Here is a 15,920-nt window from a genome sequence, read left to right on the forward strand (position 1 = left end):
TTCAGTGGCTGAGCCTTACAGGTAACTAGTGGGTGGCAACAGGTCTTGGGGTGCCTTGTGCATTTTGCTGATCTGCCCCAGGCCTGGTACTGGTGGCATCCAGCTTTGGTTCACAGCATGGCTTCTTCCTCATGCATCCAGGTCCAGCAAAGGCAACTACAAAACATGGATCACATTATAGCTTCTAACAGGCAGCCCTGGACCAGTCACAGGCAGTGTTTGACAGACAGAGAAAGACAAATGCCATATGACTTTACTTGTATTTGCAACTTAAAGAACAAAATAAACAAACCAAACAGAAGCAAACTCATAAATACAGAAAACAAAATAACGGTTGCCAGATGGGAGGGAGTTTTGGGGGCTTAGTGAAAAAGGTGAAGGGATTAAGAAGTACCAGTTGGCAGCTACAAAATAGTTACAGGGATGTAAAGTATGCCATAGAAAGTACAGTCAATAATATTATAGTAACTATGTATGGTGTCAGGTACTAGAATTACTGGAAGGATTACTTCATAAATTATATAAATGCCTAACCAATATGCTGTACACCTAAAACTAATATAAAATAATGTTGAATGTCAACTGTAATTAAAAAATAAAAAATAAATAAATAAACAGAGCAGAGAAAAAGACCATTAACTGGTGGGCAATGTGTGGCCTGAGTCTTGCTTATGCTAGTGAGAACAGTAGAATACTAATGGATAATAAATAGAGCACAGAGCTTCCCAAATCCATCTTGGAACATAAATTTAAAGGTTGAAATTGAAAGCAAGGAATACTGAAAAAGATCCATGATAAAAATGAATATTGTAAGAGAGAATCTAGCTTCTCTAAATGACTTCAATTTCCCAGGTACAGGTACACCATATTTCAAGGTGCAAAAGAATTTACTAATGAAATGCTATATTGCTGACATCAATTGTTGAGAACAGTATAAATATCCCAAAAAGGAATATGAGCAAAAATATTTTCCATTGTCCAAGCAGGGGCAATGATAGATTCTGCAGACCAGTGAGCTCAGCATCAATGATGGGCAAAATGCTAGACTACATTATTGGAGGTGGGATGTGTAAACGTTTAGGAAAAGTATCCAAAATCACCAAGCACCAGCTTGTGGTCACTTAGTACAAACCGTGTACATTTTACTTTAATTCTTTCTTTGAGAGAATTCTAGACTAACAAATCAAAGAAATAGAATACATGTAGAGAAGACATCACAAACTATGCCCAACAGGCCAAATCCAGCTTGCTGATTTTTTAAAATAAAGTGTTTTGGGAATAAAGCCATGTTTATTTATTTATATTTACTTAAGACAATGAGGCTCTTCTCTTTTTCTCTTTCTCTCTCTCTCTCTCTCTCTGTCTCTCATTTTCTCTTGGGGAATCCAGCTGCGTTGCTGTTGAATAGGTCCATGTGGCAGAAACGAAAGACCTAAGGCCTTCTGTCAACATCCAATGAGGAACTCAGGCCTCTAATAAAAAGATGAGTGCATAGCCTTCTTAGAAATTGATTCTCCAACTGCAGTCAAGCCTTGAGATGACTTAAGTTCTGGCCAACATTTGTCCTGCAACTTCATAAAAGACCCTGAGCCAGACCATTCCAGCTAATGCCTCTCCCATATTCCAGACCCCCAGAAATTATGAGCTAATCTATTTTATGTTTCTTTATTTTAAGCTACTATGTTTAAGTTTTTATTTCTTGTGAATCATGTTCACCATTCTTACAAATGAATCCAGGACTGACTCTTTACATATCCAGTATTTCCCCAAAATCACTGATAAATCTGAAGTTCTTGAGAATAAAAATATTTAAGACATAAATCAAACATTTCTCCAGACCCCTTTCCTTTACTTTAACTTCCATACTGCCAGCAATTATGTTTTTATAATACAAATTTTGCCCCATTCTACTTCTACTTAAAAATCTTTTAATAGTTCTCTATTGTCTGCAGATGAGAACCCAGACTCCAAGCCAGCTCCCTCAGTGGCCTGACCACAGCCCTTTTCCCTGTACATCATTCACCTGAACCACAATGTTTCCAGGCTCCTTTATTACTTAATTATAAACTCCAAGAGTATAGGTACATAGTATCATTCGTCACACACCACACACACACACTCACACACACACAAAAGTTGGATGTAGGTTCAACCAAGTGGACAAATACATAGTTAATTGTTCATACCTGAAGCATACTGAATAATGTGTTATGAATCATTCTTGGCTTTTGTAGGCAATGCCACATGGCTCTGTATTCAGCCTTTTTCCATTCAACATTTTAATCCCTAATGTGAATAAAGATACAAATTTTATCACTTTTCTCACACAGCCAAATCATTATAAATGCATTGGATAATGAAATTAAAATTCCATTAAAAATCTCCGAAAGTTAATATATTTCAAGATGAAACGTAGTTAGAAAAATGTGAAGTTCTACACTTTGATAAATAATAATTACAATGTTCCAAGGTGGAGACTATAATTTAATGACAGACCTCATGCAAAGGAATGAGGACTTTCATTAAATATGCTTCACTAATATGTATTTTTATTTAGTTCACTTATTTGCCTAGAAGAAGCTCCACTGCATACTAGGCATTCAATAAATATTGTTTGAATGAATGAGTCAGGTGTAAGTTATCACTACTACAAAAAGCCATTAAAACTGTAGGTTGCTTTAATAGAAATGAACAGGAAATAGAACAAGAGAGAAGACTGTTCTGTCTGCCTTCCAGAGCCAGCCCACAACTGTAGTAAGTTATGTCCAGTTCTGAAAAAACATACTATTTCAGGGGAAAGTTGCCAGAATGATTATGATACTCAAAACCTAGCAGGAACCTCAGACCAGAGATTAGTTATCAGGGTCACTGTCTTTAAACATACGAAAAGCTATTTAGAAGAGGAGTTTGAGGCATTCTAGATGGTGTCAATGTAGAGACTAAAACAAATGACAAGAAGAAAGATTTTAATCAATATAAAGGAAGGATTTTCTGGAAGCAAGACCTATCCAAAGATGCCAGAAATGTCTTAAGAACTAAGAAGTTCCTGCATTTTGAGGTGTGCAAAGATAAGATGGACAACCACTGGTCAAATGTTGAGGGAATAAGAACATCATAATGTATCAGACTTAAAACCTTTAAGATACCTCCAGTCCTTACTCTTTTAGTGATTTCTAAATAAGTTTATACCAAAGGTGAGGAAAATCTTCTTATGATTCACAAAAACCATGAAAAGGTAAAGCAGAAAATAAAACAAATTCATTAAGTCATATATGTGTGTATATGTGTGTATATATATATATGTATATATATATATTTCATGAATATGAGCCTGGTGTTTATCTGAGGAAATCTGATGAACTAGAACAATGTAGTAATACACATGTATTTAATTTTTACATGTTATTTTCTAGAAATGAAGTTATATACTTATAAATAAATGGACAAGGGATAAAAAACATTTAATTCTCATTAACCAATAATAAGTGGTAAAAAAAAAAAATCAAAATTATGAGATATTAATGAACGAAGTGGCCTTAGCAGTTAAGTACAATCTAAGCCAATTCTTTCTAATTTAAATGTATTTCTCACAAGAATGGCGCATTTAGCACTGTCCTTCTGATGCAATAATAATATACATCTGTTGACCAATGTCAGCCCAATAAATTTAATAAAAATAAAAAGTATACACACACACACACACGCACACACACGCACACACACACAAAGTATATATATGATCCATATCATGGTAGGAAACAGGGGTAAGGGCTTTCAAAGCTGGTACCAAGTGTCCACTGAATAAATCTCTGTACACCAAAGAGAAGCTGTTTCCTTGGGCTCCATCATGTCTGTTGTAGCTTCCAGATCTCCACAATTTTCCCAGTATCCTTCATTCCAGCACCATAGCACTACAGACTCCTTTAACACCTAGGTCAAGCACCTCAGTCTCACTGTCTCAGGCCACCTCTGGAACTCTGCAGCACATGTCTCTTTGTTATAATGCTGTCCTGCCACCCTCAGGGGCACAGTTGGGAGTTAGGGGTGGAGACTGACATAGCATCATATTACCAAAAGCAAACAGTAAAGGTACCTTACTTAACAAATGACACTTGGGCATACAACTAACAACCTCACAAAATACATGCTTCCTCCCCGAATGCTACATAATCCCATAGAGAGCAAAGGAAACCCCTAGATCATTTAAATATGTGTGGAATTATTCTGCAAGCCAGACACAAAGGAAATCAAATGGGTGGTGTTTACCTCACCATGCCCTGCACACAGATGGGAGTTATTGACTGAAAACTGATTTCTATCCTGGAACCAGATCTCTATCCTGGCTCTTCCCTGCCTTTGAATGGTGTCACCACTCTGCTTCTGCCTGTCCTGGGCTTTAGTTCATTTTTCAAAAGTAAGAAAGATGGCAAAGAGAAAGTGGGAGGGGTGGTTTAGGGCAGGGATGGGCGGGGATGACAACCTGTAAGACAAAACAAAAATAATTCAAAAATACAAAAACCAGATTTACTCCTACAATATTTCATAACATTCGAAGGTAGCTGAAAATACTACATGCTAACACAGACAATGATACACACCCCAGGAGGAGGAGTCAGTGAGAGACTGTGGCAGAGGCCACTGGTTTAGACTAAGAGCCCTTTCAATGGACTGCTGAATGGATTGGATCTGCTGCATCAGCTGTGAGCATTCTTTGATGGTGATACAATAGGCACGACAGGTCTGCTTGGAGCATACAAATATGGACACATTCTTGACTTCACACAGCAGCGGGAGGTGCAGGGTGATCTTCAGTGTCTCTACATCTGCAGCCATCACAATAAACTCATATGTGCCTCTGTTGAAGGTTGTGATGGCCTCACTGGTTCCTTTCCAAAGTTGCTTATAGTTTATATAATTGCTAAACAAGGTCCAATAGTCTCTTGGTGACTAGAAAGTGACCTAAAACCATGCTCATTGCCTAGGTGTGTACACTCCTCAATTTCATTAAAGGAAGCCTTAATTAAAGAAAGCACATCAATCAAATTGTGAAGAGTACAAATGGCCAGGCAATTCGCACAGAACCCAGTACTCTGATTAGGTCTGCCCAGCATAAAGTTGAAAAGCTTGCCTTCACAGTGGATATCCAACTCCTGATACTTTTAACTATAACAAAAATACCTTTGACTGGTCAATATGAATGATTACATTACCTAGCACAGGTATTGGTCCACACAAGGAGCTATGTAAGTAGTGCCATGAGGTTCCTCTATATTACTTCTGGAAATATGTGGAGTAAAAATCAGTCAATAATGTATGGGAGGCAAATATTATTATTCCTATTCACAGATAAAAAATGTGAAACTCATAGACTGAATGACTCCATCAAGGTCACACAGCCAAGACAAAATAGAAATGAGTCTAGAATTATCTGACTCTAGTACGCTACAGTTTTCATTGCACCATACTACCTTCTGTTATAAGATAGAAAAAGGCTAGGAAAGTTTGTTTCAGGGCAGGAGGAATAGGGAAACTGAAGCAGGAAAATTAAACAAAGCCTAAAAGCTTTGCAGGCCACTTGTAGCAGGACCTTATCGTTAGAACAAAGGGTTAAAGCCTCTCCTTCTCACAAAACGTTGCAGGACAGGAGGGGGAAGGGAAATAGGAGAGGAAGAATCTTAATTCAAATTAATCAGAGAGACTCCCTAGTGTGAATCATCCTGAAGCTGTTATAACAGCAAGGAGAAGGGGAAGAGAAGAGTGCCCACTGTGTGAACAGTTAAGTCAGTGGTCTTGGGTTTTTCAAGATTAACTTACCAGGTACTCCTTATATACTGTGGAAAAACCATAACAAAGAGTTAACCTGTACCAGGATATCTGGCAGAGGAATTTTTAAAAACTTACAGACAAGTGAGTATATACGACAGAAAATCCCCATCGCTCTTGCTCTTCAGATTAGCTGAGAGCCCGTCTGTGCTTCATAAGCCAGATGTATAGATTTGCTAGCCTTGTTTCATTGATAAATGTGTATGCTTTAATTTTTTAATTCATTTGCTTTAATGTTTTGATAAATTCATTTCATTGTAAAGTAATCAAGGCCTCTAACATAAAATCATTTATATGAGAAGACAAGAACTGAGGCTGGGAACAGCCCTCTCCCAATTGATTCAGCGAGCTGTCCCATAACACCTCTCTGGTGTCTGTGAGAGGTGCCTGTCACACTTCTTATATGTTTTCCGTGATCTATATCTACAGCATAATTTTATAACAAATAAAATTATTGTACAGTAACATAGAGTTAGAGTATGAAATAGTTTGAACATATAACCTTATTGTTTGTTTTCTTATCCTTCTGTGTACGTGTTACCAGAGAAAAACATGGGTGGTCTTCCCCCGTTGCTAGTGGGAGTGGGGTTCTTGGGGTACTGATGGAAGAAGAATTTCCAGAGGTCCCCATGCAATCCAGTCATAGAGGTATAGCTGGGGTTTCAGTAAAGCTAAAAGCAAAGCCAGTATCCAGAGTTTCCTTTCCATGTTGGAGCTCGGTTCAATTCAGCATCAGGCTAGCTACAGTCCATTAGGCCATTGTGTGGGGGTCCACATGGTTATGGGCCATGTGGACGAATGCAGGGAAGAAGGAGCAAAGGGGCCACACAAACCCAGAGTCACAGGAGTCCCAAGAGAGCCAAGAGCATAGGAGAGCAAGCTCCGTTGTTTAGGCAGTTAAGTATCCCAAATCTTCGAGGGCTTGCAGTGGCCACGCCCGTTCTGGCCAAAGACCTCTCTTCCCAGGTGTGAATGATAGTTTAATGTCTTACCTATGTCACCCCAACTTTACTGGCATGCACCTGTCTCCCCTTTGTCCAGTCACCTCCCCCCAGTATTTTGCAGGGAACTTGCCTATAATGCCTGGCCTTCCCTTTTCTCTTTTCCTGTTATTAATAATTAGTTAATTACAATGGTATCATACATTTTTTTAAAGTACCTAAACAAAAAGTTTAGGGCTCCTTTAGCACTTCCAAATGAGATTTTTCTTACAATATTTAAAGAAAAAAACTGCCTTTAATTCAAACTGACAGGTAATTTTTCTTAAGGGCCTAGAATGATGAACGTAGCATTTTTATACTAAGACTCTTGAGACTGTAAACAAAATAAGAATTATGTATTTGAACCTAAAATTATGAACTATGTATTCAAAATTTATTAGCTTATACTTAAAAGCCATTTATAAGATTGAAAATGTTGCAGTTTTCACTAGCTTTCAGTTCCTTTCTAGCATGGAATTGACAAGTCCATTAAAGCCATAATCTATGTCTGCAAAGAGAGTTCAGGCAGGAGCCTGCCTAAAAACTGTGGCTGATGCCTGGGAAGCAAGAGGAGCATCCCTGAACTAGAGAACCAAAAAAATTCGATGTGTGTAATTTACACACCACCCAATGTCCCTAGAAAATCTATTTTTTGTAAGCTCAGAGGCATGTAGGTGCATCTACAATGATTTATTTTTCTAATTGCTGTGGTAAAATCTCTCCTGAGTAAATTAAATGTTGCTACTAACAGAACTTTGCGTATTAAAAAACATTATTAGGAAAAAAACCCCTCAGGAGTATTACTATCTCCTAGATTTTTTTTAAAGTCTGGAAGATTTCTTTTCAAAATTCCATACTTTATATTTCATTAGTGAGAAATAAAAACTCAAAATCCATAGTAATCAATGACTTAAGTGTAGACTTGCATCTGTAGATCATAGAGAACAGAAATTTGATTAGAAAAATTTACTTTCTTAGCTCTTTCTCCCTCCTGTTTGCCCACAACTTTCTTACTAATTTTCCTTAACCATAATTAGTTCTTGTTGTATATGTGATGGCATAAGTCAGATCTAATTTTTTATAATGAACTGACTACGTATTTTAAATACAGAAATAGAATGTTCTTGATATCAAGAGATGACTGCTTTGTTATTTTAAAAAGAGATAAAGTTTCCTGCAATTATGCCACTAAGGAAAACTGGTGAAAAAAATATTTGGTGTCTAATTTATCTGCTCTATATTCACAGAGCTCTTGTGCAAAAAGACAGTAAGTACTTATGAAGTATGTGGCCACAGAGTTGTTATTGTTAGATACACAGGTATTTATTTTTGTATTTCTATAACACTATAAAGAAAGAAAATCTTATTTCCATGGGAAAATCTAGATTGAGCCACCATTCTGAATTCACTTCTATCAATCCTCAGAGAAGTTCACGGCTCTTAAGAGTGACCTATTTAATGGGGCTAAGAAGAGCACTAAAGACCTTCATGTGTAAAATTTAAATAATGAAAAAACTTACTCAGGAATCTTTTAGGGCACTCATGTATTTATAAAATAAATATGTTAGCAATAGAAGGGGACATTTTCTCATTATTAATGTAAACTGTTTTTCTCCTGAGGAATAGCTGATATAGCTTCTGAAGATTTCCAGGTCACTAAAAAGACATGCAGCAAGCTGTATGCTTACTTGAGTTCGAATTAAAAAGAAGTCAGCTGAAGTTTCCCAATGTAAACACTTTTTGAAACTAGCAAGAGAGACCAAGAGCCTGAAATCCTAAGGTAATATGGACTAAAGAAAACTGAGATATGCATCAAATACAGACTTTGCTGTATCATCATCCTGTTTTTTCCAGCCAGTAGGCTACCCCTTTAGGGTCCCAGTACATTAAACACCCAGAACAAAGCAAATTATCATTAACTCACCTGAACTGAAATTTTCCTTCAAACTTGAAAATAATTGTTGCTTTCCTCCCTAAGGAAATTTGACAGTACTTTTGTTTACTAATGCCATGGGTAGAATTATGGCTATCACTTACCTAACAATAGCACAGAGACGACTATACAAGCTGTTAGCACTTAACTTTAACAGTTACTCTCAACATATAGTCACTTCGCTTTAGCAGCTGTTCACATGAATAACAATTGCCCTTCTATTTTTCCTAATGTGTTATTTTATAACGAATGTCTAAATATTCTTTCTTCTTATCCAATACATATATAATTGTATGTAGTTACTAGTTTTCTAGTTTACCTCATGTGCTATGTCTTGTTTTGAAGTTTTAGTACACATTTTTCTATTGAAAATTGGCAAAATATCCATAAGGAGGCATGCAATCACAGTTTTTGTGTATTCAAGAGAACTGAAATACCTGTAATTTACTTTTAGTGAAACTTTCTTTGAGTTGGAGTACTAATTTTATTATTCCTGTCCATGTGGTAATATTTACATTATATTTCACCCCATTAAAATATTTATTAAAGGCATTAATTTGGAACTATTTTCTGTCCTTATTAAACCTTTATTAGGTATATTGGTAAGTTGTGCTCCATATCTTTTCTAATGCTTCAAAGATAGATCTGACCCATTAAACCCCTCAGCATAAAGTGAGTTCTTTCTCCCAGAGATCTGGATTTGGAAAACATCAATTTTTTTTCAGTTTCCCAAATAGCCTCCTTCAGAGATGTGTCCTATATAGAAGTCTCAGTCCACATGTTAGTTCACCTAATAAAATGTGGCACAGAATAGAAGATCACAAGCATATGTAATCAGAAAATTTATCAAATGTAAGACAAAATATTTTCTTTTCTAAATATGCAAAGCTCAGCTCTAAAAATTGAAATCTACTTTAATGATATTTTTAAATAAAAGAAACCAATTTTGTTTGGTACTGTGGCAGGATTGGGAGGTTGGAAAGGATTACCAAGTAATCTGGCAAACTTAATCAAGTTAAATAACCAAGTTGTCCAAATACACATAACCTGAGACAATATTTTCTCAATATTTTCCTAAAGAGCACTCCCTGGATCATGTACACTTTTCAATTTCTCAAGATCTGGAAAAGAACTCTTATTGTACCAGTAGACTTGGGGGAGGCAGGAAAGAGCACAACGAGTGATATTTTGTACTGTTTCCTCTGGCCCCACAAGCAGTTAAGCAATCCCTAGGAGCTGCTGCTAGGCTGGCTTGCCACACTTCCACATATTTGGCTGGCATGCAGATAACTAGTCCAAGTGGATTTAGAAAGTTTATTGCTTATTGCACAAGAAGAAGCATGCACTTCACTTCATGTTTGCATTACTTCCCTTTGCCTCTATCAAGTCCACTGAGTGATAAAGAGGCAGGTCCAGGTAGATACTGCACACACAATGAACTTGTTTCACAGCTGAGAACACTGAATTTAGGAAATGTCCAATCTGCCATCCTGGTTCCACTTAGCTGTGGCTATATAAGTTCAACAGCCTGTAAGTTCAGGTCTATCCAAGGCCTAAAATGATCCTGCCTGACTAGGTTAGGTTTAAAACTTATTTTCCTGCCCTAATCCTGGTACGCCTAGGGAAAACCTTTAAATACCTTTAATCAAAAGGTTAAAATAAGCCGTTATATGTAAATTACCCACATTTAGTAAGTATCCTAGCATCCTCTTTAACACCAATAAGTTTTGTTTCCCCCTTTCTCATGATAGTTTTGCCTTTACAAATGTGGTTGCCCTCCAGTTTCCCTTGTAAAGAGAAGCAAAACACACAAACAAACGAAAAACCTGAGGGTTTACCTAAACCCCAGTCTATTTGGCGGGTACACTGGTGTCTTATCTCACTCTTACAAGCTCCACAGACTCATATCCCAATCTCTGCTAGCTGAAATCCTGCTATAACTCAGATATCTTCCAAGTTCAAATCATCATCATATAGCTCACTCTAGCCACTGCTTCTTTCCCCCAAGATACTTCTCACCACCCTACAGCCTTGGACTAGCTTTACTGTAACACCAACATCAGCCAAGTGTGAACATAGATTGCATCTCATACATGGATACAATTTCGATTCCTGGCCATTTTAAAGGGGACTTTACTATGGGATTAAAGCCTTTCCCCATCCCTGCCCTATTTACTTTTTTTCTCCTTGTGAAGTTATAGCATATCTTTAGCGCTAAAGTTTTGTGAACTCTAAAGCAATGAGGAAAAGAGCAGAGCCTATTTTCTTATATCTTTTGCAAGTTTTCTTCATCTGTTGACTATATCCTTACTAAGGATTTTTTTGTAATCCTTTCAGGAAACAAGTGTAGGATTTCTGCTTCCAGTATTACTAATTAAGCTCCTATCAGATCAACTACCTTTTCAGCATGGCACAGTGGCAGACTGCCATAGCAGCCACGTGTAAACTGTATGGAAGAATATCTTCTTGAGTTTCTTCAGATACCTAGTCATTTTCTTATTTGGTTAGCCAGTGCCTAAGAGAAGGGATGAAACAGGGAAAAGAATAGAAATAAAATAGTACTTTTATTTTAAAATGTCAAGGCTTTAGAGGTCATTATAAAGACTTTGGCTTTTACTCGGAATGGGCAGGAAGTCAGAGGAGAACCAAGAGAGATCTCTCTGGAAGTTCTGTTCAAAATAAACTGAAGGCAAGGCTTGAGTGGAAGCAGGGAGACTGATGGGGAGGATATTATAATCCAGGTGATTGGTGATGGGAGTTGAACCAGGGTGACAGCAGTAGAAAGAATAAAATGCAGTGTATTCTGCATATATTTCAGGATAGTAACCTGAAATATAGTGAAATGAAAGCACAGTTTCTTCTGAAAACAATGTAAGTTTCTTTATTTCTAATTAGTTAGAGACCAGGGAGGTTGGCAAAACAGTGTAAGTTTAAACAGGCCTGGGATGCTTTAGCTGCCTTCAACCTTGGCATCTGAAACTGTTCAAGCATTTTCTCAAGAACTTTGTCTAATAAACAACTTATTTTACCTTAACTAGCTACCTGACTATATGATAATTAAGTGAACTGCTAGGTTTTGAGTTCAATCCTTTGTTGGGGATGTTTCTCTATCTCCCTCCCTCCCTAAGATCAATGTAAAAAAAAAATTTTTTAAGTCGCAGGAGGAACCATACATTTTTATTTCGGTTAAAAATAATACTTTGCTACTCTGAAATTATAATTTATCTGTAAGTTAATTTTTTTCCTTCATTGATATAGTGAATTTTTATGTCAGGAATTAAAATATGAATATATATACATAAGCTCTTGGCAAAATCAGACATTTGTTATATTTGAATCTTAAATAATGCAGCATAATCTTGGATGGTCGATCATTCAAATTGAACGGGACTGAAATATATGGTTTCATTCTCTATAAAGAATGAGTTTGCTAAACAAACTGATTTTCCCAATTGACAAGAGATCTCCAGTCATTTTTAGCACTAAAATTTTAAATCTAGTTCGAGTTTTTGAATAAAAATAGATTTTATGGAATTTTAGAGGATTTACTGCTTCAACCAAAGTAGATGCAACTATTTACAAATGTAGTTGGTCAATCTGTTTATTAAAGTCATCCACTGAGACTTCTTACTAGAATCATATTACCATTAAAAGTTACTACATGTGCTTGAAATAAAACATGTTCTTTTTTGTATGAGTCCATAATTTCCGTGTTTAACTTTATTCTAAAAAATAAATCTTTCCAGCCACACCCCAAAATAATGAGTTTTTACTGTAGTAGCATATAAAAAGATAAGTATGAAGGCAGCTGACCATGACTGAGACCATCTAGTGCATCATCTTAATGAAAAATAGAAAGTAATTTTGTCCAGATATGACAAGCCGAAGAGTTTCGAGAAAACCGGTGGCTACTTTTAAGATGAATTTTTTTCTAAATGTGGGTTGTGATATAGCTATACTTTTCCTGTCCAGAATGATGATGGTAGCCAAAGGGAATGAACGTTTAGAATATAATGTTGATAATAAGTGCTGGATGTTGACTTTACAAACTATAGAGAAATAATATATGTGATTTCAAAGTCAGAAACTGAATGCTGATAATATCTTCATATAATTCTTTATCTTCTCTATATTAAATAAGTTCTCAAGAAGCATAATTTTAAAAAGATTTATTGCCTATGTTATTTGTTAGATATAGGTTACGTCTGTCACCTATAAGGAATTATCTTTATTTTTAAGGAATTATCTTTTTTTTTTTTTTAAAGTCTATCATTTATTTTGGTTCATTCTTAGGATTTCCATCTCTGCTTATGTTGCCCACTTGTTCTTGTGTGATTTCTGCTTTATCCATTAGAGCTCTTATTAATCATAGTTATTTTAAATTGCTGGTGTGATAATTCTGACACCCTTGCCATGTTCTGATACTGCTCTGTCCCTTCAAATGTGTTTTTTGCAATTTGGTATACATTGTAATTTTTTCTGATAGCTGGGCAGGATGTACCAGTAAAAGAAAAAGATAAAAATAGGCCTTTAGTAATTTGGTGATAAGGTGTGGGGCCAGGGAAACAGTCTATGATCCTATAATGAGCCTGTGCCACTGAGCTGTGGACTTCACAAGTGTTTTAGTACTTTTCTCCCTCCTTAGGTGAGACAGCACGGCTAGAGGGGCTGTAGTTTGGTATTTCATTTCCCTTCCCCCAGTCAATTAGGCTCTGATAATACCTCAAAGGTTAGACTCAGGTTAGTTTCTCCTAAGGGCAGGCTTTGTAAAGAACAGTGAGCCCTGGCATAATGGTTCCTTTCCCCCTTCCTCTGCCAGAAGCACAGGATACTTTCTCCATTTAGTGTGAGAACCCGGTGAAGCTCCAGGAGGTAAATCACACAATATTGTGGGGTTCCCCCTGGAGTTTTTAACTCTCAGACTTATTTACATTGAGCCTCCAGCAACTGGTTATTTCTTCAATTCCTCATGGTTCCTGCAGCAGTTTCTGCTTATGAATCTCTGCTCTGGTAAGTCATGACTCCCTGAAATCGCCTGTCTCTCCAACTTGAGGGTCAGAGTTGCCCTGTCTTCTTCCCCTCTCTAAGTGACCCAGGAAAAGTTGTTGATTTTTTAATGTGTTCAGCTTTTTACTTGTTAAAACAAAGCAGTGGAAACTGGAAGTCAGCAGTCTATTCTTGATACATGAAAAACTAGAAACTTCTCGGGTGTTAATTAATAGCAAAATGGATAATCAAGACGTGATGTATTCAATACTGGAACACTATTCAACAAGAAAAGGGAAAAGTAATAATATATGCATAACATTGGTGAGTCTCAAAACAGTATGCTGAGAGAGGGAAGCATTACCCAAAAGAGTATATATTGTATGACTATATAAAGTTCTAGAATAAGTAAAAGTAATTTAGGGTAGAAGAAAACCAAAATAATTTGGATGGAGGAAGGGGGTACATTGGGAAGAGACATGAGGGAATCTTCCTGAGTAATGTTCTGTATCTTGATAGAGGTTTGGGTTGCACAGATATATGCATTTGCGGGTACTCATCCCTTGGTATACTTGAGATCTGAGCATTTTATTATATATAAATGTTATCTTAAAATATAAAAATTACACTCTCGTTAACAATATGAATGCTGAAGTACTTGAGGGGAAGTGTACTAATGCCTGTGACTTACTTAGAAATGCATCAATTAAAAAATGAATTGATGGATGGATAAATGGATGTGTGATAATAAAGCAAGTATAAAACATAAGAATCTAGGTAGAGGGTATATACAAATTCTTTCAAATTTTCTGAATGTTTAAAAAATTATTTTTACAATGTTTTGGTAAAAAAGGAAATTACAGAAATGTGATCAAGTAGACAAAGCTTTGTCCTTAAATTTAGAAGAACTGAGGTTTAAATGCCAACTCAGCTACCTTCCACCTTTGAACTCATAAGCAATTTACTTTTCTTTCCTCGGCTATTTCTATTCTATAAACTAAAGATACTAACCTTTAAACAACAGGGTTATAAAGGTGTTTAACCAGGAGAGAATACCAGCCCTTAGATAGCTTCAAATTCCTCATCATTCTTTAAAGTTCTTCATCAAGTTTCAATCCAGTAATCGCACTGCTTTCAGAAAAAAATTTTTTAGTAAGTTGGAATACTTGAACTTGGGGATCTCTACCGGTCTCTTTCAATTCTAGGGTTTTTACGTTTGGACAAGTCAATGATTTCTAACTGAAGTTTTAATATTTTTTTATAAAATGCCTCTATATTTATTTTTCTTTATATGTGAGCACAGTTTTTTTTTTTTATCAGGACATTATTTAACTTAATGCTATACATCCCTTCTACTCACTAATAACATAACATGCTGCATACTACTTTGAAAACTCACAGCAAAATTGTAGCAGCCCCCAAAAGAACATAGGAAGTATACTTCCTAATCTTATACTAAATTCATAACTTTTCTTCTCAAGATTATTGAGCACTTTGAAGAATAAGTTGATAAAATGGAGGAAACTTTAGCTATGGAAAAGAATTCACTTTTAAACCTCTAAAACAAGAAAAGGGCTTTCAGATTTATGGGTCAGAAAGAAAAAAAAAGCTCAAAATGGAGGAGTTCTTTTTATGATTTTGTTCATTCGCTGTAAAAACTTAAAGAACTCTGACACAGAAATGATTGCACAAATTCCTTGAATGGGCTTACATGGGAAATGCTCTGTTTGTGCTTCATCATCATCATTGCCACCATCAGTTATAGCTCATTACACTGACTCCAAAGAGAAAGATCCTGCCTTAAAATGCCAACACAGCTGGGAAATACTGGGAAGATTTGGCATGCAGAACATAGGTTTAATTTTTGCTACTTCTATTAGAAGAGATTTTATAGCAAAAAAAGGTAGTGTAATAGATGTACTTAACTCAGTCATGAAGATTTACATTTGAGCTTGCTTACCTTTTGAGAAAAGCCTTTGGGGAAATAACTCAAGCACTTTCAATAGTATGACTTTTAGGATTTTCTTATGAATGAATAGTTTTTATTAGCAAATTAAATGTGTTGAATATAAAGCTTATTATCTTAAAACAGGAAAATTCTCCTTTGGTAAAACTTTTAAAATATTACATTTTTAGAAAATCTGATTTCTTTGTATGTAAAACAAACTACTTCAAACTGCTGGCATTTTGAGTTTTAA

The 15,920-nt window shown here is 36.0% G+C and overlaps 1 protein-coding gene across 1 annotated transcript in view; it reads right to left on the reverse strand.

Moving 5' to 3' along the window:
- Positions 1-4,451: 4,451 nt before the first annotated feature.
- Positions 4,452-15,920, reverse strand: part of ANKRD7 (ankyrin repeat domain 7) — a 35,200-nt gene continuing 23,731 nt past the window's right edge. The window contains 1 exon segment of the mRNA XM_016196927.2: positions 4,452-4,480. Within this exon segment, the coding sequence (XP_016052413.2) occupies positions 4,452-4,480 (29 nt within the window).

Source organism: Miniopterus natalensis, chromosome 10, assembly GCF_054644295.1.
Source record: "Miniopterus natalensis isolate mMinNat1 chromosome 10, mMinNat1.hap1, whole genome shotgun sequence".
In the NCBI taxonomy this organism is placed as follows: domain Eukaryota; kingdom Metazoa; phylum Chordata; class Mammalia; order Chiroptera; family Miniopteridae; genus Miniopterus; species Miniopterus natalensis.